The sequence below is a fragment of the Anguilla anguilla genome, chromosome 18 (genome assembly GCF_013347855.1).
Source record: "Anguilla anguilla isolate fAngAng1 chromosome 18, fAngAng1.pri, whole genome shotgun sequence".
In the NCBI taxonomy this organism is placed as follows: domain Eukaryota; kingdom Metazoa; phylum Chordata; class Actinopteri; order Anguilliformes; family Anguillidae; genus Anguilla; species Anguilla anguilla.
The window spans coordinates 1,191,760-1,217,644 of NC_049218.1; the positions used below are offsets into that span (position 1 = coordinate 1,191,760).

General features: G+C 44.3%; 2 protein-coding genes across 3 annotated transcripts; both read right to left on the reverse strand.

Annotated features, from left to right (window-relative positions):
- Positions 1–1,623: 1,623 nt before the first annotated feature.
- On the reverse strand, positions 1,624–10,174 carry LOC118217930 (solute carrier family 22 member 7-like). Its single transcript, XM_035400163.1, has 10 exons — positions 9,668–10,174; positions 8,275–8,378; positions 7,808–7,962; positions 7,016–7,184; positions 6,350–6,473; positions 5,730–5,839; positions 5,051–5,265; positions 4,596–4,704; positions 2,815–3,026; positions 1,624–2,484 (listed from the first exon to the last, which is right to left on the reverse strand). Exons 1-10 carry the CDS (start codon positions 10,046–10,048, stop codon positions 2,408–2,410), a joined length of 1,656 nt encoding a protein of 551 aa, XP_035256054.1. The 5' UTR covers positions 10,049–10,174; the 3' UTR covers positions 1,624–2,407.
- A 1,186-nt stretch (positions 10,175–11,360) lies between these two features.
- Positions 11,361–23,045, reverse strand: LOC118217929 (solute carrier family 22 member 7-like). 2 transcript variants are annotated; one of them, XM_035400161.1, is made up of 11 exons: positions 22,891–23,045; positions 21,288–21,702; positions 19,765–19,868; positions 16,488–16,642; positions 15,991–16,159; positions 15,318–15,441; positions 15,115–15,224; positions 14,815–15,029; positions 14,399–14,507; positions 13,328–13,534; positions 11,361–12,960 (listed from the first exon to the last, which is right to left on the reverse strand). In XM_035400161.1, the coding sequence occupies exons 2-11, from the start codon at positions 21,666–21,668 to the stop codon at positions 12,873–12,875; spliced, it is 1,662 nt and encodes a 553-aa protein (XP_035256052.1). In that variant the 5' UTR covers positions 21,669–21,702; positions 22,891–23,045; the 3' UTR covers positions 11,361–12,872. The 2 variants fall into 2 exon arrangements, with proteins under 2 accessions (XP_035256052.1, XP_035256053.1); XM_035400162.1 differs by lacking the exon at positions 22,891–23,045 and having other exon boundaries at positions 21,288–22,385.
- Between the last annotated feature and the right edge of the window lie 2,840 nt (positions 23,046–25,885).

Sequence of the window (25,885 nt, forward strand, 5' to 3'; positions counted from 1 at the left end):
TCAGTGCTAAGTGCGGCTAACTTGGCTGTCTAATATATTAGTCATTCAAAAGGCGTAAAGTTTACGGATGGAGTTAAAACTCAACACCTTGCTAGGCTGTGAAGAGTAAAGCTCTCCCACATTTGGTTTCTGGTGCCTAGTCCAGTTCAAAAACCACTTGTCCATCACACCTGTACACCAAATATATATCACAATATATTGAAAAATATATGCTGTAATAATTAGCCCTGAATAAAATAGCCCTGAATAAACAGACACATAACATATATTCACAATTGCTTCCCAATATATTGTAATTATTGCTGGATAAAACAAGCAGTCGGTTATTTTCAGATATATGTCAAGTGAGAGTGAGACCAAGACCTGCTTATTTGAAAAAGCACAATGTGTAGAGAGCATACTGTATGTATAGAGTCACAGATTTTAAGCTTAGATGTCAAATATAAGCGGTTTAATCAACGGAAATCAGAGTGTTACTACAGGTTTATTTGTTTTTCTGATTCAAAACAGCTCATTCTTAGTTTATCTTATTAATTATTTTTCCTTTCTCTCTTTAATTACATTCTGCTATCTTTGATCATTTAGTATCATGCAGTAGCAGGCTTCCACTTCCACTTCCTGTCTCCTGGCAAAAAAAAACATGTTTATCTCTAAATGTAAATAGAGGGTTTCTAAATCATAGTGTCTGGATTTACAATGATTTATAATATTGGAATTATACATCTGGAAGGAAATTGGTTACTGCTGTAGGCTACTCTGGTTTTGGAGTGTTTCGGGGTTGTTTTGCTTGTAATAGCAATACTATGGGGTGGCATTTGTAAAGAATTACACACTCCGTAACCTGGCTCAATTTTTGCATACCTGAAATAAAAAAAAGTTATAAGATTTATCATTAACACGTTTATTCTTTAATAAATTAAGTCATGAGAGATATATAAATAAGCACACCATATACTTAATTCTGCTTATGAGAAGATATGAAATTAAAAATGGTTATAGGATTTGTCAGCAGGTTTTCCAAATAAATTAATATGGTCCTGATGAGAAAGATCTAAAGATATTAGCAGTTGTCCAATGTAATAGTTAAGACTCTTTCACTCCGGGGTGAGCAGGATAGAATCCTGTATATGCAGGATCAGAACAAGTATTCCTGGTCAGAGGTTCACAGGCAGAGAATGGGACTCACTGCTGCCCTCTGCTGGTTGGGGAAAGGTGTTGATTGGGTACCAGGGAGCAAGTGAAATATTTTTTACTCCTATAGCAAGAAACACTGATGTGGGTCAAATGAATGGGTTACATTCACTGCAATATTTGATTGTTTATGCAGTTGTTTTGACAAAAGTAATCCAAAAACAAAAAGGCTCCCAACGACACAGATGAGTTTCATGTCTAATATGAAAAGTACATCTATGGTGCTATTCATACTCATTCATAAACTTACCATTCATGATTTCTAAATCAATCCTATACATAGATAATATCTGTCAATTGAGAAAGTCAGCATGTCAATATGTTCATATTTTTAATTTATCCAGACAGTGTACACAGCCATTTCTGCATTTTACCGTGCCTGTTCTCTGTGAGAAAAACAAAACACGTATTGTAACATTTGGCATCAATCAATCAAATCAATCAAATTTTATTTATATAGCGTATTTTACAACAGTTGTCACAATACGCTTTACAGACAGCCCTAGCCTAAACCCCCACAGGAGCAAGCCTAAGGCAACAGTGGCAAGGAACAACTCCCTGTATATATTACTATATCTTAATAAACACAAATAACAATGTGTGCACTCAGCAAAATGAGGTGAATCTGTCCTTGAATGCTAACTAGCATACAGATAGCAGGACATACACAGGAGATTCAAAGCTCAGAGTGTGTGCCATGCGTTTAGAATGGACCGTGTGGGCGGCAGGGTGGTACAGTGAGTAGCCCTGTCGCCTCACAACAAGAAGGTCCCGAGCCTGAGGCCTGACCGAGAGCCTTTCTGTGTGGAGTTTACATGTTCTTGCCACAGTCCACAGACATGCAGGAGGCTACGTGGAGACTCTATGGCCATGCCCAAGTCAGCACACTTGCCTACTATTGAGTATACAGGTGGTGTACGAGTTGTATACTACGCATATACTCGATAGTAGGCAAGTGCCTTGATTCGAACAAAGCCAAAATTGCCTGTAGGTATAAGTGTGAGTGAATGTTGTGTGGGCCCTGCAGTGAATTGGGTGGGTTCCTGCCTCTTGCCCACTGCATGCTGGGACAGGTGTAACCCTCTGCGAGGCTGCCCAGGAATAAGCACCGAGGTCTTTAAAACACAGATGAATGGTTCACGCGCCCCCCCCCCCCCCCCCCCCCCCCCCCCCGAATGGCTGGGCTCCATGGTAACCAGGTGCACACGGTACGCTGTCAGCATTCTCTCTCATCCCCACCAGTCAGAGGCTTCAGTGTTGCATCACTCCTCTCTGGCTTGATAGTCTGACAGCCTTTAAAAGAAAGGGCAAATTTAATTACAACAAAATACCCTTTCAAGGCCCTACATGTTTTAGTTATTAGTGGTTTAAAAAAAAAAAAAAATTCACAACCACAATTTTGCAAGTCCGTTTTCTTAATTTCTTGTGTTTGTGAAGATGGATCTAAACATCTGCATTTAACTGTGAAGTGTTGGTTGACTCATGTACTGTGTCAATATGTAGATTTACAGTATTAATAAACTGCTATATGCATGTGGTCCATAGACCTGTAGTAGAACCACTCTGTATATTTCATTCTAATGTAATGTAATGTAGAGCAGCAGGGGCTGGTCCTGGTCTTACCGCTCCGCGGCAGCTCGATGTCCTCTATGGTCTCCGGCAGCCGCGCGTTGGTGGTCTCGGGGAGCAGACACGCCACCAGGCCGGAGCAGACGGCCGCCGCGCAGAACATGACCTCGGGCAGCGGCCGCCACACGTCGTCCAGCAGCGCGATCAGCGGCGCGATGGACACGCCCAGGCGAGCCACGAAAGAGGTGTAGCCCACGCCATTTTGTCTGAGCGAGAGAGAGCAAGAAGCACAACCGACTGCATAAGAAGCACAACCGACTGCATAAGAAGCATGACCGACTGCGTAAGAAGCATGACCGACTGCGCAAGAAACATGACCGACTGCGCAAGAAACATGACCGACTGCGTAAGAAACATGACCGACTGCGCAAGAAACATGACCGACTGCGCAAGAAACATGACCGACTGCGTAAGAAACATGACCGACTGCTCAAGAAACATGACCGACTGCGCAAGAAACATGCCCGACTGCGTAAGAAACATGACCGACTGCGCAAGAAGCATGACTGACTGCGCAAGAAACATGACCGATTGTGTAAGACCTGATTTATAGCTGGTGCATCAGGCGAGCGGGGTCTGCAGCCAATCAGAAACACCAATCAATCAATCGATCAAACGATCATCATGAGAAGAACCAGCAGCATCACTAGACCCAACTGCCAGATCGGGTTTAAAGGACACAGGGGCCCAGAATTCACTTTAGGGTTCAAATCAGTGCACTTGCCAACCACCGAGTATACTGGTCATATGTAAGTCATATACAAATAGTATACTCAATAGTATGCAAGTGCACAGCCCTAAACGGCTGCAGTGTTTCTGGGCTTTTGGAATCCACAACCCCTAAGTGCTCAGGGCCTTAACAGTCTGTGTGACTGAAGGAAAACCAGAAACACCTGCAGACGCTGCGGCCCTCAGCTGCTCTAACCGGCCAGTTAAGCAGCGAGAGACACAGGACACTGCAGCCCACGCCCGCGGCTGCCCAAGGTCACGGTCGGGGTCACTGCAGCCCACGCCCGCGGCTCCCCAAGGTCACGGGCGGGGTCACTGCAGCCCACGCCCGCGGCTCCCCAAGGTCACGGTCGGGGTCACTGCAGCCCACGCCCGCGCCTCCCCAAGGTCACGGGCGGGGTCACTGCAGCCCACGCCCGCGGCTCCCCAAGGTCACGGTCGGGGTCACTGCAGCCCACGCCCGCGGCTGCCCAAGGTCACGGTCGGGGTCACTGCAGCCCACGCCCGCGCCTCCCCAAGGTCACGGGCGGGGTCACTGCAGCCCACGCCCGCGGCTCCCCAAGGTCACGGTCGGGGTCACTGCAGCCCACGCCCGCGGCTGCCCAAGGTCACGGTCGGGGTCACTGCAGCCCACGCCCGCGGCTCCCCAAGGTCACGGTCGGGGTCACTGCAGCCCACGCCCGCGCCTCCCCAAGGTCACGGTCGGGGTCACTGCAGCCCACGCCCGCGGCTGCCCAAGGTCACGGGCGGGGTCACTGCAGCCCACGCCCGCGCCTCCCCAAGGTCACGGTCGGGGTCACTGCAGCCCACGCCCGCGCCTCCCCAAGGTCACGGGCGGGGTCACTGCAGCCCACGCCCCCCGCTCCCCAAGGTCACGGTCGGGGTCACTGCTGTCATAAACAACAGCAAGTGTGTCCCCCTCAGCTGTGGCTCACAGGTAAACCGGTCGCCTCAGATCAGATAGCAAAAAGAAACCGCACACTTTGCATTTCATCCAGTCATATGGTAATGAAGAAGAACATTTGTGACTTTCCTCGTTCACTTACCTGACTACAGTGGGGTAGAGTTCAGTAGTATACAGGAAGACGGTGGTAAAAGAAGTCTCTGAAAAGGTTTTGCCAAGGATGGCGAATACGGTACGAAAAATCCACAAATCTGAGGAGCAGAGTGATAGCACATGGTCAAATCAGCACAAGGTCAAATCAGCACAAGGTCAAATCAGCGTATTAAACCAGATCTACGCCTGGAACAAAACCACTGATGTGCTTGTTTTTGGTTTGCTTTTTTATATTGGTAAATTAATTTTATGAGCAATCTCCATTTGCTTGGTGAAAGAGGACAATAGCAGTAAATGTACATTGTAAGCTAATATAAATGTAAATTGCAAAGGGGGCATATAATAAATACTTAAAAAGAAAAGAATAATTTGAATGTGATCTTGAGAAAAAAAAACAAATAAAAATGGGGGTGATACACTTGCAGATACATGAAAGATGCATACAGGCAGGAGTAAATAAGTTCACTGCCATGCAGAGTCCTGTCAGCAGCAGTGTTGCAGATTGAGTCGGCCTCCTGCCGATCGCATTCAGGCTGCAGTAGACCATTAACTTGCTGGGAATCTCGATAGCAGCGTAGAGGAACTGGGTCAGGTAGACGTTCAGACCAAATCCTGTGACGTTCAGACTTATTCCATAATAGGTGAAGGCAACTCCAAACCTATAGCAACAAAAAAAGTTAAGATTATCAAACCGTCATTTGACACCAATTTGTGGAAGCAATTTACACAGTGTTACACACCCACATCTACATACACACTGTGTATATTTATATAACATGGCAAAATAATACCCTGGGGACTGGAGCGTGCCAAAACCATCTTGTTAAATAATGTCACATTAAAGCCAGAATCAACTGATGAAACACAGTTTTGTCTAAATAACCATTAAGACAAAACTTAGCTGTCATTCGCTTTTCTTTTCACGGTGTACGCATATTATTTGTAACATTCTAAAATGATATGCGATACTGTGCCACCACTTCAGAATTATTCATACGTTAAATTATCCATATGTTCTGCATATTCAGGCACGCTGTACATGGAGTCACTACAGATACTTAGCATTCCCCTAAACTGGAATCCCCCCACCCCCAACCCCACCTGTTTTCTCAGACGCACTTACCACACTATCCCAGTGCATATAGCCACTTTCCTCATGTTTGGGGTTCTCACCAGGTCAAGGTAGGTGTAGTTTTTCCCCCTGTTCTCGAGCATCTCCACATTAGAAAGACTCTGCGGGTGAAGTAAGAGTGGGACATCACGTGACAATTCAGGAAAAATCATTTTTCAGTTCAAGAGTTCAAAAGACAATCAGTATCCAACTGTATTACTTCATCCTTGCCTGTGACATACATCTTAAAGGGAAAACACCTGCAGCCAGCATTATGACTGATTACATGGAGACAATGAGCCCTGGAGTTTGACACACTTGACCTAACGCGCTTGGTGAAAGGAGCACATGCATTCTCTTTGAATGCTATATTGTAAATGGTAAATGGACTGCATTTATATAGCGCTTTTATCCAAAGTGCTTTACAATTGATGCCTCTCATTCGCCAGAGCAGTTAGGGGTTAGGTGTCTTGCTCAAGGACACTTCGACACGCCCAGGGCGGGGTTTTGAACCGGCAACCCTCCGGCAACCCTCCGACTGCCAGACAATCGGTCTTACCTCCTGAGCTAAGTCGCCCCTGTAAAATACATGTACAGTAGTCATACTGTAAAAAAATAAAACAGCCTATTACCTCTGGCTTAAGTGCTGCCATGAACTCCATCCTGTCATTCATCTTGGCACACTTCTCCAAGTACATGTGAGCTTTCTCAACCTGCCCGTTGGCCATCAGCCATCTTGCAGACTCTGGGAGCCACCTGTAATATCAAATACTTAACATTTTATTTATTATAAATTACCAAGGAAACATGGAATAACAGCCCAGTTCTAAAACTCAGATGTAAACTGGTTGTTACTTACTCCATGTTTTAGTGCCATCTTTGAAAACTTTGACATTTTAAAGATACTCATCCAGCCACTATCCATATCCACTTATTTCTGGGCAGGGTCACAGAGGGTGCTGGAGCCTATCCCAGCATGCACTGAGCAAGAGGCAGCAATACACCCTGGACAGGACACCAATCTATCGCAGTAAACTCACATACTCACACCTATGGGCAATTTAGAGTCTCCAAGTAGCCTTACCAATCCAGTTATGGCCATGCATGTCTTTGGACTGTGGGAGGAAACCAGAGTACCTGGAGGAAACCCAGGCGGACACAGGGGGGTAGCCCGCAGTAAACAGAAAGGTTTGCTTTTCACATAATATATAACTTGTTGAATCTGGCACACATTAATTGACAAGTAGACCATTTCACACCATTCTGTTTTACATTGTATATTGCTGCTTGTTACTCACCACCAAATAATAACGGACAAAATCAGTGGTGAAGTGGTCGCAACCACGAGCCATCTCCAGTTATTCACAGAATACGCGATTCCGGAGAGCATCATGTTTCCTACAGACCAATCCAAGCTCACCATGATGCCACCAAAGGTCCTGTGCTTGACGTCAAACCACTCCACACCTGGGAGAATTTAAACAAAGGCGGTGCTTCATATTGGCTTGCAAGTGAGATTACTAGTGAAACTGTGCAGATGACAACCTCGACAGTGACAATTTTCCATGCGTCTGAACAACATATTTTTTTATCCTCAGTGATCACAAGGTGAAGACATATATGGCGGACCCCATCTGGCCCCTGGCCTGGCAGTAGAATAGCTCTGTGGTACAGCATATAGTGTAAATAAACAAGCAGCTGACAGGAGGTCTTCAAGTTTGGCTGATACATATTTTTCCATAACATGAAGGGAATTACCGGATTTTTTTGTTGATGGGTTTTTACTTAAGGGGTAATCTTCTTAAATTCGGGCCAAACGTTTTGTGCGTTTACATTTTGTCCTCTCAGAACAATACTGTAGCTGACTGGGTTACAGAACACACTGGTCATATCAAAGTCCAGAGTATTTTTAACAAAGCCACCTAATTATACTGACAGCATAACTGACAAATTGCAGGAATGTTTTACACCGGTATGCTGCAGGGAACTGCTCTCAGTTTAACCCACACCAAATCAGACCATTTCCACCACCGTGGAAATTAATGAAAAGTAAACTCTCTAGAAAAACAACAGAAACTTGTTATGCTTACTCAGAACGTAGGAAATTATGCTTATTCCCGTCAGCAAAAATCCAGTAAAAAATCTCATAATTACAAACATCACATAAGATGTTGAGACAGCACTGGCCAGTCCAAAGGTTATTGATGACAGGTATGCTACCAATAGCATAGTCTTCCGGCCAAACCTACAGAAGAATAAAAAAACATCACACTGAAAGAGCATACAATCATCTTGTGTTTTCAACAGTTTATATTTGGACCTGCTATAAAATGAAAAATCACTGGGGAAAAAAAGTGATCATTACCCACTGAAATAAAATTGTGCACGTAGCTAACGCACTTGAAGGAGGGCGCCATTTTGAGCACCATTTTGTCTGTTCAAGGCTCAGCTCAAGCCGGATTGCAGCGAGGAAGAAAACTGCTTCACCGCTTTGGCTTTTCACGGAGTTCATGTAAGCCTCGTGTTTAGTATACGATCCCGTCGCGTGGACGTTTACCTGTCGCTGAGAGTGCCGAACACCGCCGCCCCGCTCATCACGCCGATGAAGAAGATGGTGGCCGTGGCTTTGTTCATCCCCTTCCTGTCACACACCAGGTCCCACTTTCAGAAACAAATACATATAAATGTCAATAATCTCACAGCCTAACCACAGAGCCTGCAGTACTGCAGCAGGACGAATGCAATCAATGAACAGAGAAGAAGTAAAGACAAAAAAAATGATCAGTTATCTTGTTCATCCCCACCACCATCATCACCATCATCATCATCACCATTATCCCATTACCCTTCATGTTTTCATTTTGTAATGATTGTACCTGCAGGCAACCAAACCACGTCCCCCCCCCCCCGCCCCCCCAGCCAACCCCCAAACTTATCGCTGTCATGGGTTCCTTCCACCCCCCCTCACCCTTCTGTCCTACCCCCCCCACCCAGGCCAGTATAAAATTCTCTCCCAATTGCCCGGGTCATTCATTAAATAAGGTTAACTAAGGTGAGAACGTCTGCACTGAGGTCACCTCACTGATTCACAAGCTCTCTTTCAGGCATCAGTACCTGGATCAACCTGCCATTCATTCATTCATTCATTCTGCAAACGTCTGATAACAACCAAATCTGTGCGTGTGTTGGGCGGGAGCGAAGAAGAAGTCGTAATCAGGGGGAGAAGATCTTCTTCTGCAGCAGTTCTGCCTTCGTCCACATTCAGTCCTACACTGAGATACAAAGAGGTGCGTTCATTTCCAATGGCATTATCTGAGGGGACGGATTAGAGTGCTTTGGCAACAGTCAAAACTCAAAATGTTTAACTGCACAACGTTGCCACATCACATACATAATTAAGATGTTTGAGGCTTCGGTTCCTGGAAGCTTTCAAAAATAACTGTATTTAAAATAATCACTTTTGCAGTAGTCTAGATAGAGGGATCCTGGAGGGGTTCTGGCCAAGCTCTCTCACGGCAGTGAGAAGTTTAACCAAACAAACCTTATGTGGGTTTCAGTGGAATGTAACAGCCTGTGCTGAATGTTAACATGAGTGAAAGATATATACGCCTTGCGGGACGGGGATTCCAGCCATCTATTTGTGTGAATCGACACCCTCTCTAAGATACTATATGCTTTATTGATATACTTTATGACTATGCTTTATAAGATATGATTAATTCTGCAGAATGATTATCTAGTTTTTTTTCCCAACGTACGTTCTCCTACCAACCTTTGGAGTCTGTCATCAAACAACCATTCATATACTCGTGAACTAATGTCAATCTCCAGCCAGACATAGGCCCTTCAACACAGATACACACACGCATACACACACACACACACACACACACACACACACTTTAAAGTCCTATTGAATATTGGCACTTGGAAGACTGAATGAGGTTTACCTCTGTTGCTAAAGTTGTTGAAAAAGTGGTGTTGTCATACACCCATCCGTACAGACATGAGACTGCAGGTATCTCAGTAGCGTTGGAAGAGTTGTGCAGCAGGTGGAACTGAGGCTCTCTGAACATCCTACAGGAGCTCAGAGTCCCGTCTTCCTGCGTTGGAATGCTGACGGTCAGCCGCTGATCCAGGGTCAGATTCGCGAAGGCGTCCCCGTCGTCCAGACCGCGGATGTGGCAGCGGTGATCCGGCACGGCTGCCATGAAGTTATTCAGGAGGAAGTTACACGGCAAAGTAATCCGAGACACACTCTGAAGGAGAATAATCATCATCTGAAATTTTCCAAAACCATTTATTCCTACGAGAATATCTTCAAACTTCATTTTAAATCTCGGATTACTCAAAGCAGGGACAGAACTAGACAAAGTAGGACGATGTCATTGAGCCTCTTTAGTAGTTCTTCTTTCTCCTGGGGTGGGTGTTACATTTTCTACTAGCCAAAAAGTTCAAACTTCAGAGTTCAGTCAAAAGCTTATAATTAAACGAAGACAACATGGACAACCCAAATCAAGCCAAAAATGACAAATGACCAACCTGACAAACCAAATACACGTAAGTCCAATGTGCAACGCGCCCTGAGTCTAAAAGATCACATGCAAACGATGCCAGCTGGAAGACACAGTAAAAAAGTTACATAAAAAAAGACAAAAGTAAAAGAAATAAGATAACTGACATGGATGAATTTGCCATTCTCTCTCTCATACACACATGCACACACATTTTGTGACATTACCTATTACCTTGTAGTTTAATAATCAGTTTACTTTTAATAATCAGAGTTAAGTTTCATAATCAATTCCTTCTCTGAACAATGTTACATTCCTGAAGATTGTTATTGTTTGTTTGATTTTATATCATAATAATCTTTAATATGAATGAAGGAAAAAAGACTAATACGGACGGATATAATGGACAGATATGAAAAACATAAAACAATCATAACGGCAAACAGTAACACCATTACTGCCAATAAAGCCAGGAACCAGGGGTGGGAAAAATGTACTAATACCATAAATTTACCTAAAATACCTTATTTACCTTACCACTACCCTAAATCTACACTCACTAAGTCCTACAGATTAGGCTATTTCTAATGTGATAACTGCCCATTCTAGAGCTCCTGAACCTTAAGCTTGACACAGGATATTCAAAACATTAAATATCCTGTATCAGGTTAAAATAAATAAGCACACCAAAGTTTATTTAAAAACTAAAGAATTATGGGACTTAGGCCACTGTCCCATAATTAAGGGAAGTAGATGTGTAGGTATTAAGAAGCTTTCATATGTAGCCTACTGTATTCCCTATGCTGAAAATCTATATCTTTTATATAGATTAGATATTAGATTGAAATGAACATCTCACAGGAACTCAGATTCCCAACTTCCTGTGCAGCCTCTCGGTCATCATCCCGCTTGTACAAAGGCTTTTCAACAAAAAGCATAATTATAGCTAATAATGCAATATATGTGACTCTCCTGTAATGGGAACATTATTTAAGTAATCCAGCAGATATGCCAAGCCCTATACCAGCACCGAATGCGTCTTTCTTTAGGTCAAATGGTCTCACAGCATATGCTCGGCAGTGATTCTGTAGGTGAGATTGAGCAGAAGAGACACAAGCACGAAGATCAGTCTGCATTTCTACTGTTGTTTTATTCAAGCAAACTTTCACAAGTCCACATCAATTTGTTTTTATCTATGAAAGAAAATGTATACAATTTGTGGAGCATTCCAAGCACAGCATAATATTGCTCCAGGTTGTACTGCTGTGTATTATTTGCTTATATATCTTGAATATATATATGTACATTCACATCGGTCCCATCTCTATTGAACTCTTCATACCTTAATACATCTTAATACATACATTTCAAACGTTTAAATGTCATTTTAATGTCCATTCTTTCCACTGCATATGTAACTGCTCTAGTCTGAGCTTTGTTACCAAGGAACAGGCTCCTGCGTGATACTAACCAATCAAAGTAATTAACCCGGTAAGGTGTGAGATCACAAATATGTGATTAGAATGTTCTTCACTGAACATTCTAATGCTGATGTAACAATCACAACTGGCAATTGAAAGCAATGGAATTCTAGAACACTGACTCGGACCTACTCTTCAAAGGGGAAAAGTATGTATCTGGTACTCCCTGGTACTGTATTTGAAGGGAAACTGAATTGTCCTTCAGTTCACAAGTTTCAAAGCATTTTAGTTTAACCAAACCTTCATAAGCAGGCCATTTCAGTTTCCCTTGAAATACTGTACCAGAGAGTAACAGAGTACCAAACTTTAATCAATCAATCAAATTTTATTTACATAGCGTATTTCACAGCAATTGTCACAATACGCTTCACAGACAACCCTGGCCTAAACCCCCACAGGAGCAAGCCTAAAGCAACTTTTAAGGCATGGTTTGGAAATCAATCATTTCCATTCAGGAAAAGAACGTTCAGGGAATTTTTCCGCTGACACATTGCATTTTAGTGTTACCCAACCTTAATGAGCAGACCATTTCAGTTTCACGCAAAATACAGTGCCAGATATATACATTAACCCGTTGAAGAGCAGGCTGTTTGAAAAAATTTTTTCCCTATGGCTCTCCCCCCACATACTCTGACTATTGGACATCTGGGCCACAGGAAGTGTGACTGGTAAAATGAGCTACCATCACGTAACAAAGCAGGAGGTTGTGAAAGAGACCTTCACAGCATGATTTACAGAAAATAACATGATTTTACTGTAAATAATTAAAGAATACAGAAGGCTTCCTGAAATGTAAATCATGCACAAACACATTTCTTTGGTCATTCTTTGGTCTAACTACAATGTACTTTGTCCTCACTTTGTGAAGAACCAATTTAAGCCTGTGCAACCATCGTGTGATTAAAGAGCATGGGACATGCATAAAGCATGCATAATGTTTCATGTGACGTAGACATACCATTGTTTTCACTTGTTCGAAAACAGCTGGAACATGCCAAGGTAGAAAGATGTGAGGATCCTTCAGTTAAATGAAGCAAAAAAAGCATAAATTCAACTGTTTGGCGCCTCACGTGTGTCCTTTTGGCATTTCACTTGTTTTTCCAGGTCACCCGGTGTTCGGAAAACGAATTGGAAGCTGTCACAGGAGACCTCCGGTAACGTTAGACGCCATTTTCAGTGGCTTCGCTGGTTAATGGTTTCAGAGGAGAGTCATTCTTTTCTTGGGTGGGTGGATGCACTGACCTTTTCCTGGAATAAAGCCATTGCTTCATCACCAATCAGAATACTTTACAAAAGCATAACACGTGCAGAAACTTAGTCTGACTTAGTGGAGACTATACGGGTGAGTTCCCATGGTCTTGGGTGACCAGTTTGTCCCGATTACTGACAGTTTGGTGCCATTGGTTTTGTGGTAATATGGGCATTTAATATACACACGCACTGGCACTCACACTCACACTCACACTCACACTCACGCACACACTCACGCACACACTCACGCATACACGCACACACACACGCGTGCACACACACGCACACACGCACGCGCGCACACACACACACACACACATATGCTCACATATGCACACACACACACAACTCCTTTTGGCTGTACCTGGTTTGTTCGACGTCCTCTATGGTCTCTGGCAGGAGCTCGTTGTGAGTTTCCGGCAGCAGCGAGGCCAGCAGCCCAGTGGAAATGGCGACTAAGCAAAGAATGACTTGTGGGAGGAGCTTCCACACATCGTCCAATAGCATGATCAGAGGAGCAATGGACACGCCCAGGCGAGCCGTGAAGCTGCTGTACCCCAGGCCATTTTGTCTGGATGAACAATAATTTCAGCTCTTTTAAAAGTCTGCGTAATATGACTCGAGCAGCATTTCATAACAAATATACATTATTTACACTTTCTGGTAAACGGCTCACATGTGCGATCTTTGATCTGTAATGGAATGTAATTGTTTTCTTTACATGCCTAGTGGATGTCTAAACCCTATATGAGAAGTACAGTGGTCAAAAATGTTAATTAAACAACAGGCTGAGATTGCTTTCCTTGAACCTTCCTGTTGATTTTTCCCTATACCAGTCAACTTTTTTGCTTTTAAAGACTGTTTTTGTTCTTAAACACAATGGAGGACTGTGCTATTGCATTTCTGTCTTCAAGGTCCGCTTTCTTGAAGGGACACTGACTGATGCTGGTATCCAGGGTTATGGCTGATGTCAATTAAAGCACCCATTCAAATGAATCCCTTTGAAATGGTTTCAAATAAAGTCAGTGTCTTAAAAAGACTATAGATGCTGAATTATAGGCCAGTCAAGCGCTGGGTGATCAGCTGAAAAATGTATCGTATTTACGGTGTGTTACCTGCAGTAACCCTTGGTTCAAGGAGCCATAGAACTTAAGTTCAAAGGGAATTACGATGTCACAATTTAGTTATTTAGCAAATTATTTAAGCCAAACCGACTTACAATGCAAATTTCACCAGTAATTATTCAGTCTAACGGTAGATAATCACCTCACAACTTTATCTCTTAAATGTCACAACAGCAAATCCCAAAGCTGCTTCTTATGCAGCAGATTCAACATTGTTAAATAATACCCACTGAAGTGTTTAGATTTCATAATGTCATACGTATAGTCATTCGTTTGTTTGTTTGTTTGTTTGTTTCTACGGGGGTTCTTGCCTGACGACGGTGGGGTAGAGCTCAGACGTGTACAGGAAAACGGACGTGAAGGAGGCCTCAGACAGCCCTTTCCCCAGCACAGCCACGATGGTGCGGAAGTACCACATGTCTGAGCAAAACAGACAAAACAGGAGGAAATCACACGACTGGAAGGTCTGTGCCAAACACTAACGCCCACGGACATGCTCTCCAAACCGTGCGTTCGTAGATGTGGATGGCTGTGGATGCATGAACACAATACACATATAAATGGATAAAAAAGGGGGTTATCCTTGCCACTGTACAATGTATACATCTTTACTTTGTGGTTTATCAAATGCAATGTAAAAACACAGAGGTAGCACAGGCTCTTCAGTGGAAAATGCTTCAGTAGGACTGCTCGTGTTCTTGTGATACTGGAGTAGTTGAGACCCCACCTTTGGGAGTGATGATGTTGATGGCGATGCACACCCCCGTCAGAATCAGTGTGCCCACTTGTGTCTTCCTTCGGCCAATCGTGTTCAGGCTGAAGTAGACGAGCACTTTGGCGGGGACCTCGATCGCCCCGTAGATGAAGTGGGTGAGATACATGTTCAGACCGAAGCTGGTGATGTCCAGGCTGATCCCGTAATACGTGGAGGCGACGCCGTACCTGTTCACAAAGGTGAGGGAAGGTCATGTGACACAACCAACGGGTGAAGAAGAGCAGTGAAAATGATTTGAGCTGAGACACTCACCACAGGACACCAGTGACAGCAACACGCTTCCTCATGTTCGGAGTTTTCACCAGGTCCAGATAGGTGTACCTCTTGTTTTTGTCATTGACTGTCACAACATTGGACAGAGTCTGCGAAAGACAGAAGCCAGCCAATGGTTTTGGGCTCGTTTTTATTTTATGATTTAATTTATTTTGAAAACAGAAGAAGAGCGTGTGACTCACCTGTAACTTGATTTTAGACGCAGCCTCCTTTTTATTATTAAAAGCAGCACATTTCATCAAGTATTTGTGGGCCGTCTCCACCTTCCCATTGGCTATCAGCCACCTGGCTGACTCTGGAATCCACCTGTACAGAACACAGTCATTAACACACTGATGCGCACCGGATATAGAGTATGAATATAAGTCACTGTAACTGAGAAATTTGGTTCACTGTTTGAAGTTTAACTGACCGTTGTGACTTAGCAGTGAGCGGTCCAAAACTGTCCCTGGCTATCCCTCAGAACACATACTCAGTACATTAATATTCTCTCGCTCCTGTTTAGAGCTGTAATGGTAACAGGACGGTTGTGGGTTCAAGACACATGCACGACGTTGCCAGCACGACCGCGCTTCAGTAAGCATGAACCCGTTTAATTTAATAAAAATGCACGTTGCAGCCACGTTTCGAGTTTCCAGAACTGGCAGATGCCTTTACTCAGGTGACACAGCTTACACAGAGTTGTCATAATTAATTTTACTCAGCTGGGTATTCACTGATGTTAACCAGGTTAAGTACGCTGCTCAAAGAAGCAACAGGAATCAAACCTCCGCTGCTCGAGCCCACTTCCCTAGCCCCTGGACCGCCACCCGTGCTGCTCTCTAACGAGCGGGCGCGTGATGCTGTATTTCTTACCACCAGGTGATGATCGCCAGTCCCAGAGGGGCAGTGACTGCGATGATCAGCAGTCTCCATTCATTCACAAAATACGCGAAGCCCGCCAACATCATGTTGCCCAAAGTCCATGACATGCTGCCCAAAACTCCGATAAAGGCCCTGTTCTCTTTTTCCACCCACTCGATGCCTGAGGAAAAGCAGCAGAAGAATAAAACAGTAATATATATATATATATATATATATATATATAAATCAAACTCTAACCCCAGTTATATTTCAGCCATTGCTTCATAATATAGGAGAATATAGAGAATAAGTCCAAGGACAGGGAGAATTACTGTGAGACATGTAATTTATACAGGGAAGTAAAGAACACGGATGGGGCATCACTGGTAGAGACGGATCATGAAGCCCCAGATAAGTTGTGTGTCTAACTTTGAGCTGTAATGCCACATGCAGTTCAATATAAGCACTATTCTCAGACAGCGTAATGCTGGTAAGTGGAAAGCACTCACTGAGGACAATTGAGATGATGCTTATCCCCGTGAGGCCAAATCCAGTGAAAAATCTCATGATGCCAAACATCAAGTAGGACTTTGAAAAAGCGCTCGCGAGCCCAAAGGAGATCGATAACAGATAAGACACGAGCAGCATGGTCTTCCGGCCAAATCTGCAAACAGGGAAAAACACAGATGATTGTTTTGATTGTGCATGCTTACTTAACAGTGTGAAATAGTTTTCCTCAAACTCACAGTGACACAGAAATGGTACAAAAACATTGCATTCAGTCGAAGAACACAATCAGGGAAAATAATAAACGAATAAAAAAATAACAAAATAATAAATCGCATTTAAAAAGATTAACTAAATTTGAGAAATGTCTGCTGCACCACGACTGTGTTAATGATTACACCTACTACCCTTAAAAATAATTTAATTTAATTATTGCTCTTAAGATATTCAATAATATTGTTATGTTTGCTCGTTTCCCATTGGCTGAATATTTAAGTACCATGTGACTGGCCTGGACCAGTGAGGGGTGCAAAAAAACGGAGAGGAGGGGAACCTGACGGGGCAGAGGAAGGGGTATTTTAGTCTCACAGTTGTATAAATGCAGACCGGTTGTTTACTTGCAATACACATTACTGCATTTTTTAATTTAATTTTTTACTTTTTATTTCAAGTTTTTGGAACACAGTGCATGAAAACGTCCCAAAATTAACGCTTACATTTTGATTATTATTACACAGGGCAAGCATCTGTGAGCACATAGTTTCTGATGGTAAGACCATTCTTTTCAACAAGAGAAATGTTGCGTTACTTTTCTCACTGGACTGAAATGCCACCTCCTGGCTGTGTCTGCTATGTTGCTTGCGAGCTGTCTGAGCCTCTCTGGTCTGAGCAGGGCGTCTGGTGTACGCTGTGGGCTACGAAACTATGTAATCCAGTGCAATTAACGTACAGGCATCGTACAACCGACACGTGCCACGCAGCAGTGAAGAAGCGCGATTTCACACGGACAGATTTATATCCACCCGAGCAACGGATGCAGTGTGATTGCATGGGTACAGCGATTTAAATTTTTATTTGTTTTATTTTATTATTATCTAAAAAGCTTACATTTTGGTGTGCACTAGTCTCCATTGTTTTGTTTTACTTTAAAAAAAAATTTTGTAGTACATTCTTTCTTGTCAATCACATTTGCATTGTATGGAAAGCACACTGCACTTGTATGAAAGGTGCTATATAAATGAAGTTTGATTGATTGATTATATAGCATTTTACAGCTGTATAATCCATTTTAGTATGTGTCATTGAAGGGAATGCAGAGAGAACCTGTGTGATTTGGAATTTCATACCAAGCTTTGTTAAAAGCCAACAGTAAAAAGGCCATTGTAGCATTTTAGAGCGAATTTTCTGCTCTGAACGAACCTTTTAAGATTTATACTGGTCAGAGGAAAGCACACTAGTTATTTCAAATAAATAAGAAAATAGTAATGTAAAGGTTTTATGCTCTTTCTCCCCTGTCAGAAGGAGAAGACTTCCCCAGACTTACTCAAAGACTGTGAATGTGACTGTGTCTATCATCCACAGCAGTTATGTCACTGGGTTTATTTCTCTCACAATCCACCCTCCTGTGATCATGTTGGCTCAAGCCCTCAGGTTCCACCTCCTCACTCCTATGAGTGTTTACCCAGCTGACAGACTGGGGGGTGGGGGGTCTCTGGGTGGGTGAAAGGACAAATGTGTTTTTTCAAAGCGTAGTTATAGATAAAACCTTAAAGTTGCAGGCAAAAAGAAAAATGTCCTCAAAAGTGACTGAATGAACAAAAAGCAAACATTGAACTGGTGGCCAGTAGAGTGTGATCTTCCCTCTGGACTAAAAATCCAACGCCCCATTATAAGTTGTGCCTTGAACCTCTTCACCCAATGTGTTCGTAAGGCTACCCCAATAGCAGCCGTCAGATCGGACCCCAGCATTACGCTGGAATGGCCAGAAGCAACGCAAGGGCTTATGGCTGATGATGATATTGTGATCTGAACCGCAGATCGCAGAAGGAGGCTGACAACTGAGTATGTTGTGACTCTCCAATGACGGGTAAGATCTCCGCAAAGAGAAAACCTGAGGCAGGGGTGAGTCGACCCCTCAAGTCATCACTAATATAACGTGTCAAGGCTTGAGCAAACAACAGGAGGGACTGAAGAGAGGAGAGTTTTCTCTAGCAGAACTAGAAGTCTGTACAACACTAAATTCCTAGGCCTTGCAGCAGGCCCCCTCCGTCTCCAGGCACCGAATCTTCCAAGGACAACAAGAAATATTGCGTGCCTGCGTGTGTGTTTTCTTTCTCTCTGTCTCTTATGCATTTCTAGGAGTCCAAACTGGTGAGCTTGGCCTTTCTCCTTATCCTCCCCCTGCCATCCTGCCAGGGAGGAACCAGCTATGACACCATGCTGCCCAGGACTCTGAAAGCAACTGATAGATAAAAACCAAACTATTTCTTCTGATTTAAGATTAAGAGGTCACCGTGTGCTCATTCAGTAATCATGCTGTATGACTAGATCCAGCCAATCATTTACCTTGTTAAATCTTAATTTATGATTATGTATTAACCATGTACCAATCAGACACAGAATTATGTATGTTATGCTTAAAACACTTTTTTGCTTATATAAGCAGGGACCGCCCCTGCTTTCTTCAGTTTGAGCTTGTCCACCTTGCTGTGTGTAGGTACCGAACTCTTTCTACAGAAATAAATCCTATTTCTTGTATGAACTTGCCTCGTCATGCCTGTTTATTCATAGGGGAGATTTTTCTCTGCCCAGAAGAGACACAATGGGGACACAGAGTTTTAGGAAGTTCCTGTTCCGTCCCTGTAACCCCCTCCATGAACACCCTAGTAACAAGTTTGGTTGAAAATCCCCAGTGATCATCACATTACAATACATGCATTTAGCAGACGCTCTTATCCAGAGAGACTTACACAACTTTTCCATAGCATTTACATTGCATCCATTTATACAGCTGGATATATACTGAAGCAATGCAGGTGAAGTACCTTGCTCAAGGGTACGACGGCAGTGTCCTACCCGGGAATCGAACCTGCGACCTTTTGGTTACAAGACCCATTGTACTACACTGCCGCCTGACCTGCAGGAGTGTTTGCACGGCATGCCTGAATGTAAATGGTGAAAGTATTTCACATGTGCGTTTGGCCCAGGTGTGAAAGCCAGTAGACGTGTGCTCCTCACCTGAAGGTCTGAAGGTGACGCAGGTGTGAAAGAACGGCCTACCTGTCGGAGAGAGTGCCGAACGCCACGGCTCCACACATCACGCCGATGAAGAAGATGGTGCCGATGGCTTTGTTCATCCCCTTCCTGTCACACACCAGGTCCCACTTTTAGAGAGAGCGGAGACACAGGTGAGCTCCTGGGCTGTTACCTGCAGCTGCAGAACCCAAAACATTACTGGACCCCACATACCCACAGCACTACTGCACCCCACATACCCACAGCATTACTGCACCCCACATACCCACAGCATTACTGCACCCCACATACCCACAGCATTACTGCACCCCACAGCATTACTGCACCCCACATACCCAGAGCATTACTGCACCCCACAGCACTACTGCACCCCACATACCCACAGCATTACTGTACCCCACATACCCACAGCATTACTGTACCCCACATACCCACAGCATTACTGTACCCCACATACCCACAGCATTACTGCACCCCACATACCCACAGCACTACAGCACCCCACAGCATTACTGCACCCCACAGCACTACTGCACCCCACATACCCACAGCACTACTGCACCCCACATACCCACAGCACTACAGCACCCCACAGCATTACTGCACCCCACAGCACTACTGCACCCCACATACCCACAGCACTACAGCACCCCACATACCCACAGCACTACAGCACCCCACAGCATTACTGCACCCCACAGCATTACTGCACCCCACATACCCACAGCACTACTGCACCCCACATACCCACAGCATTACTGCACCCCACATACCCACAGCATTACTGCACCCCACATACCCACAGCACTACTGCACCCCACATACCCACAGCACTACTGCACCCCACATACCCACAGCATTACTGTACCCCACATACCCACAGCATTACTGCACCCCGCATACCCACAGCATTACTGCACCCCACATACCCACAGCATTACTGTACCCCACATACCCACAGCACTACTGTACCCCACATACCCACAGCATTACTGTACCCCACATACCCACAGCATTACTGCACCCCACAGCATTACTGTACCCCACATACCCACAGCATTACTGCACCCCACAGCATTACTGTACCCCACATACCCACAGCATTACTGCACCCCACAGCATTACTGTACCCCACATACCCACAGCATTACTGCACCCCACATACCCACAGCACTACTGCACCCCACATACCCACAGCACTACTGCACCCCACATACCCACAGCATTACTGCATACACACATACCCACAGCATTACTGTACCCCACAGCACTACTGCACCCCACATACCCACAGCACTACTGCACCCCACATACCCACAGCATTACTGTACCCCACAGCACTACTGCACCCCACATACCCACAGCATTACTGCACCCCACATACCCACAGCATTACTGCATACACACATACTGGAATTATGACCGAATGATTATGGCTTCTATTGTGGTTTATTTCTGTATATCGATATTATGTCTGCATAATGGACACATCTAAGCATCAAAATATATAGTCTTAAAGTTCATGTATTGAAAGGAAAAAGATTTACCTCCGTTGCTACAGTTGATGCAAAAGTGCTGTTGTCATACACCCATCCGTACAGACATGGGACTGCAGGTATCTCAGTAGCGTTGGAAGAGTTGTGCAGCAGGTGGAACTGAGGCTCTCTGAACATCCTACAGGAGCTCAGAGTCCCGTCTTCCTGCGTTGGAATGCTGACGGTCAGCCGCTGATCCAGGGTCAGATTCGCGAAGGCGTCCCCGTCGTCCAGACCGCGGATGTGGCAGCGGTGATCCGGCACGGCCGCCATGAAGTTGACGAGGAGGAAGTGGAGGGGGAGAATAACCCGGGGAATGAACAGCAATGTGATCATCAGAACCTGATACCTCCCGAAGCCGTTCAAATCCGCGAGCACGTCTTCAAATTTCATCCTGGCGCTCGAAACAACAGAGAGAGAGATCGACCTGTTTGCGGTAAAAAAAAAGAGAGAGTGAATCTGTCACCAGTATATGGCTGGAAAGAAGTAAGATGGCCAGTACTCCACTGCTGGGACCACTGTTTGTCTAGGGCAAGGATTGTCTTTTTATGTACGAGTCAAACATTGCACTTAGTTAACATTCTCTTCCCACCTTGCGGCGCTCATTAACTTTCAAAACCGGTTGTCATTGGTTTAGAGGAAAGGCGGCGGCCTTGTTTTTAAGGACAGGTACATGCTACGGACACAGCAGTCCAGACCAGCTGTTCCCAACTTTGGCCCTGGTGGGGAGCCTGTGTATGCTCATTTTCATCTGCTAGAGCCAATCTCGAGCCAAATTAAGACCACTGAAAACATCTTGTCATTTACAAGTTTTCCTTAAACCTATGACCACGTTACAGGTGTGGCGTGCTCCATTTAGCTTGCCTTTGACCTTTGACCTTTGACCTGAATCGGATTGATCGGAATGCCTGGGACGTGAATAGGGGACATTTGCTCTTCATGGAACACAAAGCTATTTCTGACACAACGTGGACTTGAGAGGGTAAAGCATCCTTCAGTCGACATAGAGCGTCTAATTAGTCGCAATTAACTGCTTATTGCCATTATGGGGTTTAATTTCTGGCTGGAAGGAAAAGCAGCTCACACAGGAAGCAGCCAGGACCAGGGCTGAGAGCCGCTGATCTACGGTCCTCTTCAGCCTCTCTAACCCCCATATTTCAGAGCGAGCTTCTGTCCCACCGGCTGTCTCTGCACACGACTCCGGGAGGAAGCCGCTGAAACTGGGGGTGTCTGCTCTGATATGAGAAGAGCCCCAGCGCTGATACAAGGCTTTACTTACAGGCCAGCACTAAAAAAAGCTATCTACACCAGTCAGTGCAGAGCTGAGCTAGAACCAAAGCCTGCACCCACACGGCTCTTTCTGCTGGAGACCAAACGCTCCTGCTCTGAGCCTTGCCACCACCACACAGTCTCCGGGTCAGGGGCTGTGCACTTTAAAAAATAAACACCGCAAATTTGGATTTCCTTACAGGCAGGATCTCACAACAGCTCACAACTCAGTTCATTATTGCCTCCACAAATCTGCACCAGCTCCTGGAATGTTTCTCTGCCATAGCACAAGAACAGCTTACAGTAACCATAACGCAGTAATAACACTGTGAATGAATCAGCTCACCTGTGCTCTGCACGAGGCCTGGACTACTGTTCTCTCAGCACCTCTGGGCTCCTCCACGGACTAGTCTTCCCTCGGTGGAAAAAAATGCAGCTCCCAGTCCCGTCTGAATTATCTTCCAGTGCGATTGATGAGATCCCTTTGGATTCAGCCGAGAATTATCCCCCCACCCCCCGTCCCCCCCCCGTCCCGCAGACTCAGCCCCAGCCCCACAACCCCTACAGCCCACTGTACACAGACTCCAACCCCCATTCTCTCAGAACCAACCCCCCCCCCCAAACTGAGCTGACTGCACTGACACTGCTTGCCTGCTCTCTGACCAGGAGGGGGCGCTACATTGTGCTTAATGCTGAGTGTTTGTGAAGACAATAGTGCAAAGTAGTGGCAGTCGAATCGGGTCTGTGATTAGCATATCCAAGCAAGGCTCAGTGTGTCTTTGTTTCAGGGCTGCGATGTACTGTACATCCTGCAAACAATCGGCTAGTGGCACGCCACACAGGATTAATAAAGAAAGAGGGGTCTGAGGGGTCATCTGAAAAATAACATTCTTCCCCCAAATATTTTTTTATTGCATGTAAAATAATTTCCAAGTCGGATTTAAGTTCTTGAAATGCTGGTTGCAATTCCACTTTCTACATGCATACTTGCTTGTCTTATACAATGGTCTTCATATACAGTTCAGTCCTGTAAGTATTTAGACAATGAAGAGCCAAAACAAAACTGTACAGCAAATGAAATGAAAATTAAATAAAATATGAGGTTAAATGCAGATTGCAAACATTAAAACGGAGTGTGGCACAGTGGGTAAGGAACTGGGCTTGTAACCGAAAGGTTGCAGGTTCGATTCCCGGGTAGGACACTGCCGTTGTACCCTTGAGCAAGGTACTTAACCTGAATTGCTTCAGTATATATCCAGCTGTATAAATGGATACAATGTAAAATGCTATGTAAAAAGTTGTGTAAGTCGCTCTGGATAAGAGCGTCTGCTAAATGCCTGTAATGTAATGTAATGTAAAAGTGTATATAATAAGTGTATATACATCCATATCCAGTGATCCATGTGGGGAATTACAGCCTTTTTATTCCCCCCATTCTTAGGGCACCAAAATTAATTGGACAAATTAACAATCTTAAGGGGAGTTGTTATATTTAGTACTTGGTGGCAAATCCTGTGCATTCAACAATTGCCTGAAGTCTACATTACATAGACATCACCAGACACAGGGCATCTTTCCTGGTGATGCTCTGCCAGGCCTGTACTGCAGCCATCTTCAGGTCCGGTTTGTTTTGGTGGATTTTTGGCTTCAGTCTTCAGTAAGTGACCTTGGCCAGTTAAGGACATTCCACTTTTTAGCCCAAAAAAACTAATTGGTTGCTTTAGCAGAGTGCTTGGGGTCTTTGTCCTGCTACAAGGTGAAGTGCTGCCCAGTCAGTTTTGAGGCATTTGGCTGGACCTGAGCAGAATTCAAACTGCTGCTGCCATCAGCACTCACATCATCACTGAAGACAACTGAGCCAGTTCCAGAGGCAGCCATACAGGCCCAAGCCATAACACTACCTCCTCCATATTGCACAGATTTTAATGTACTTCCTAGCAAATTGCAATTGTGAATAGCGGTGCCTTTTGACTGAATAATAATAATTGAATTACAGCTCAGAGCTGTATTAACTGGGTACCTGAGTATACTCGGTCAAAAGACACCTCTATCCACACAAGTTTCAATTGCTAACAGTGTTGACTTTTGACTGAATGTAATCATTCAATTATCAGAATGCATCAGGTACCTGATTAATGCAGCTTGGCCCCAAGGCCAGGTCAGTTTGTGACTCCACACGACCTGTACGCGTGTTTAGCTGTGACAAACACACTCACTGAGGTTAGGATGACATGCTGATTAGGGTAATGATTTGCGATCCAAAACACGGGAAAGTCATTGTTCCTCAATCAACACAATGAGTAACAGCCCCGAAAGCTGTTGAGTATGGAACGGATGTCCGATCTTACATGGGGCCGGCCGACGGGGGTGCAGGTTTCTGTTTTAGCCAAGCCGTAAGTACACCGGACTCTGCCCATCAAGGTCTTGATTGCAGACCGTGATTAGTTAAATAGTTTAATCAGGTGACATATAGCTGAGCTAAAAGGAAACCCTTCACCCACGCCGGCCATTTTGGGATTGGAGTGGACACCCCTGCTGTAATGTACCGGAAAACTGAATTAGGCCCATCGGTAATTTCATCATTTCTGTTCCCCAGCTCAGTCCTGCGGCCCCCTGTGTATGCTGGTTTTAATTCCAGCCACAATTGCAATCCCAAAATTTTAACAAGCTCTTTTCTTCATTAGGTGCTTTTCATGTTAAGCCACATTATGTCAGAAATGTATTAGAAGCACACCAGCATACAGGGGATCTCCAGGATCCAGGTTGAGAAACATTGTCTTAAATGACAATGGTGTCCATATATAATGAAATTATGTCAGTATATTTTGAGGTAGTGCAACACAAATGTGTGTAATGCACAGCCAGCTGTTTAAATCTGGATAAATAATGGGGTGTAATCTAAATCAGACTTTTCGTGATTGAGCATGAAGCACTATAATTTTTAAAATACCAATTTAGGCCATTGAGTTTGGAGACACAGACAATAAGACCATATACAGAATATTTATTATTTGTTTTAAATACAACAAAATGCAGACTAATTTAGGTCAGTAATTTGTGTAAAAGTACGAGCCAGTGGCAAACGAAGTGGAGCAGGAGTGGAAAATTCGGCCCTGCAGAGCCGGTGTGTGTGCAGGTTCTTGTTTTTGTTTCCACCAATTACCCTGGCTGAGTGAGCTAATGAGCTAATTGCAATTATACCCATATAACACTGATTCACTTGTAGATTTGACAAAAACATATTTTAATTTCTATTTAGATTTGATAAACAGATTCCAGGTTTACAGATGAGCACAAATCATAATGTTTGGCAAAAACTGAAAAGATAAAACCCTTTATTG

Coding starts and splice junctions, on each gene's coding strand:
- LOC118217930 (XM_035400163.1), bottom strand. CDS start 10,048: ATGAAGTTTGAAGATATTCTCGTAGGAATAAATGGTTTTGGAAAATTT. Junction 8,379..9,667: donor CAACAACTTTAGCAACAGAG/GTAAACCTCATT, acceptor TGTTTCTGAAAG/TGGGACCTGGTGTGTGACAG. Junction 2,485..2,814: donor CATCGAGCTGCCGCGGAGCG/GTAAGACCAGGA, acceptor TTTCTTTTAAAG/GCTGTCAGACTATCAAGCCA.
- LOC118217929 (XM_035400161.1), bottom strand. CDS start 21,668: ATGAAATTTGAAGACGTGCTCGCGGATTTGAACGGCTTCGGGAGGTAT. Junction 16,160..16,487: donor CATCATCTCAATTGTCCTCA/GTGAGTGCTTTC, acceptor GCTTTTCCTCAG/GCATCGAGTGGGTGGAAAAA. Junction 12,961..13,327: donor GAGGACGTCGAACAAACCAG/GTACAGCCAAAA, acceptor GCTTTATTCCAG/GAAAAGGTCAGTGCATCCAC.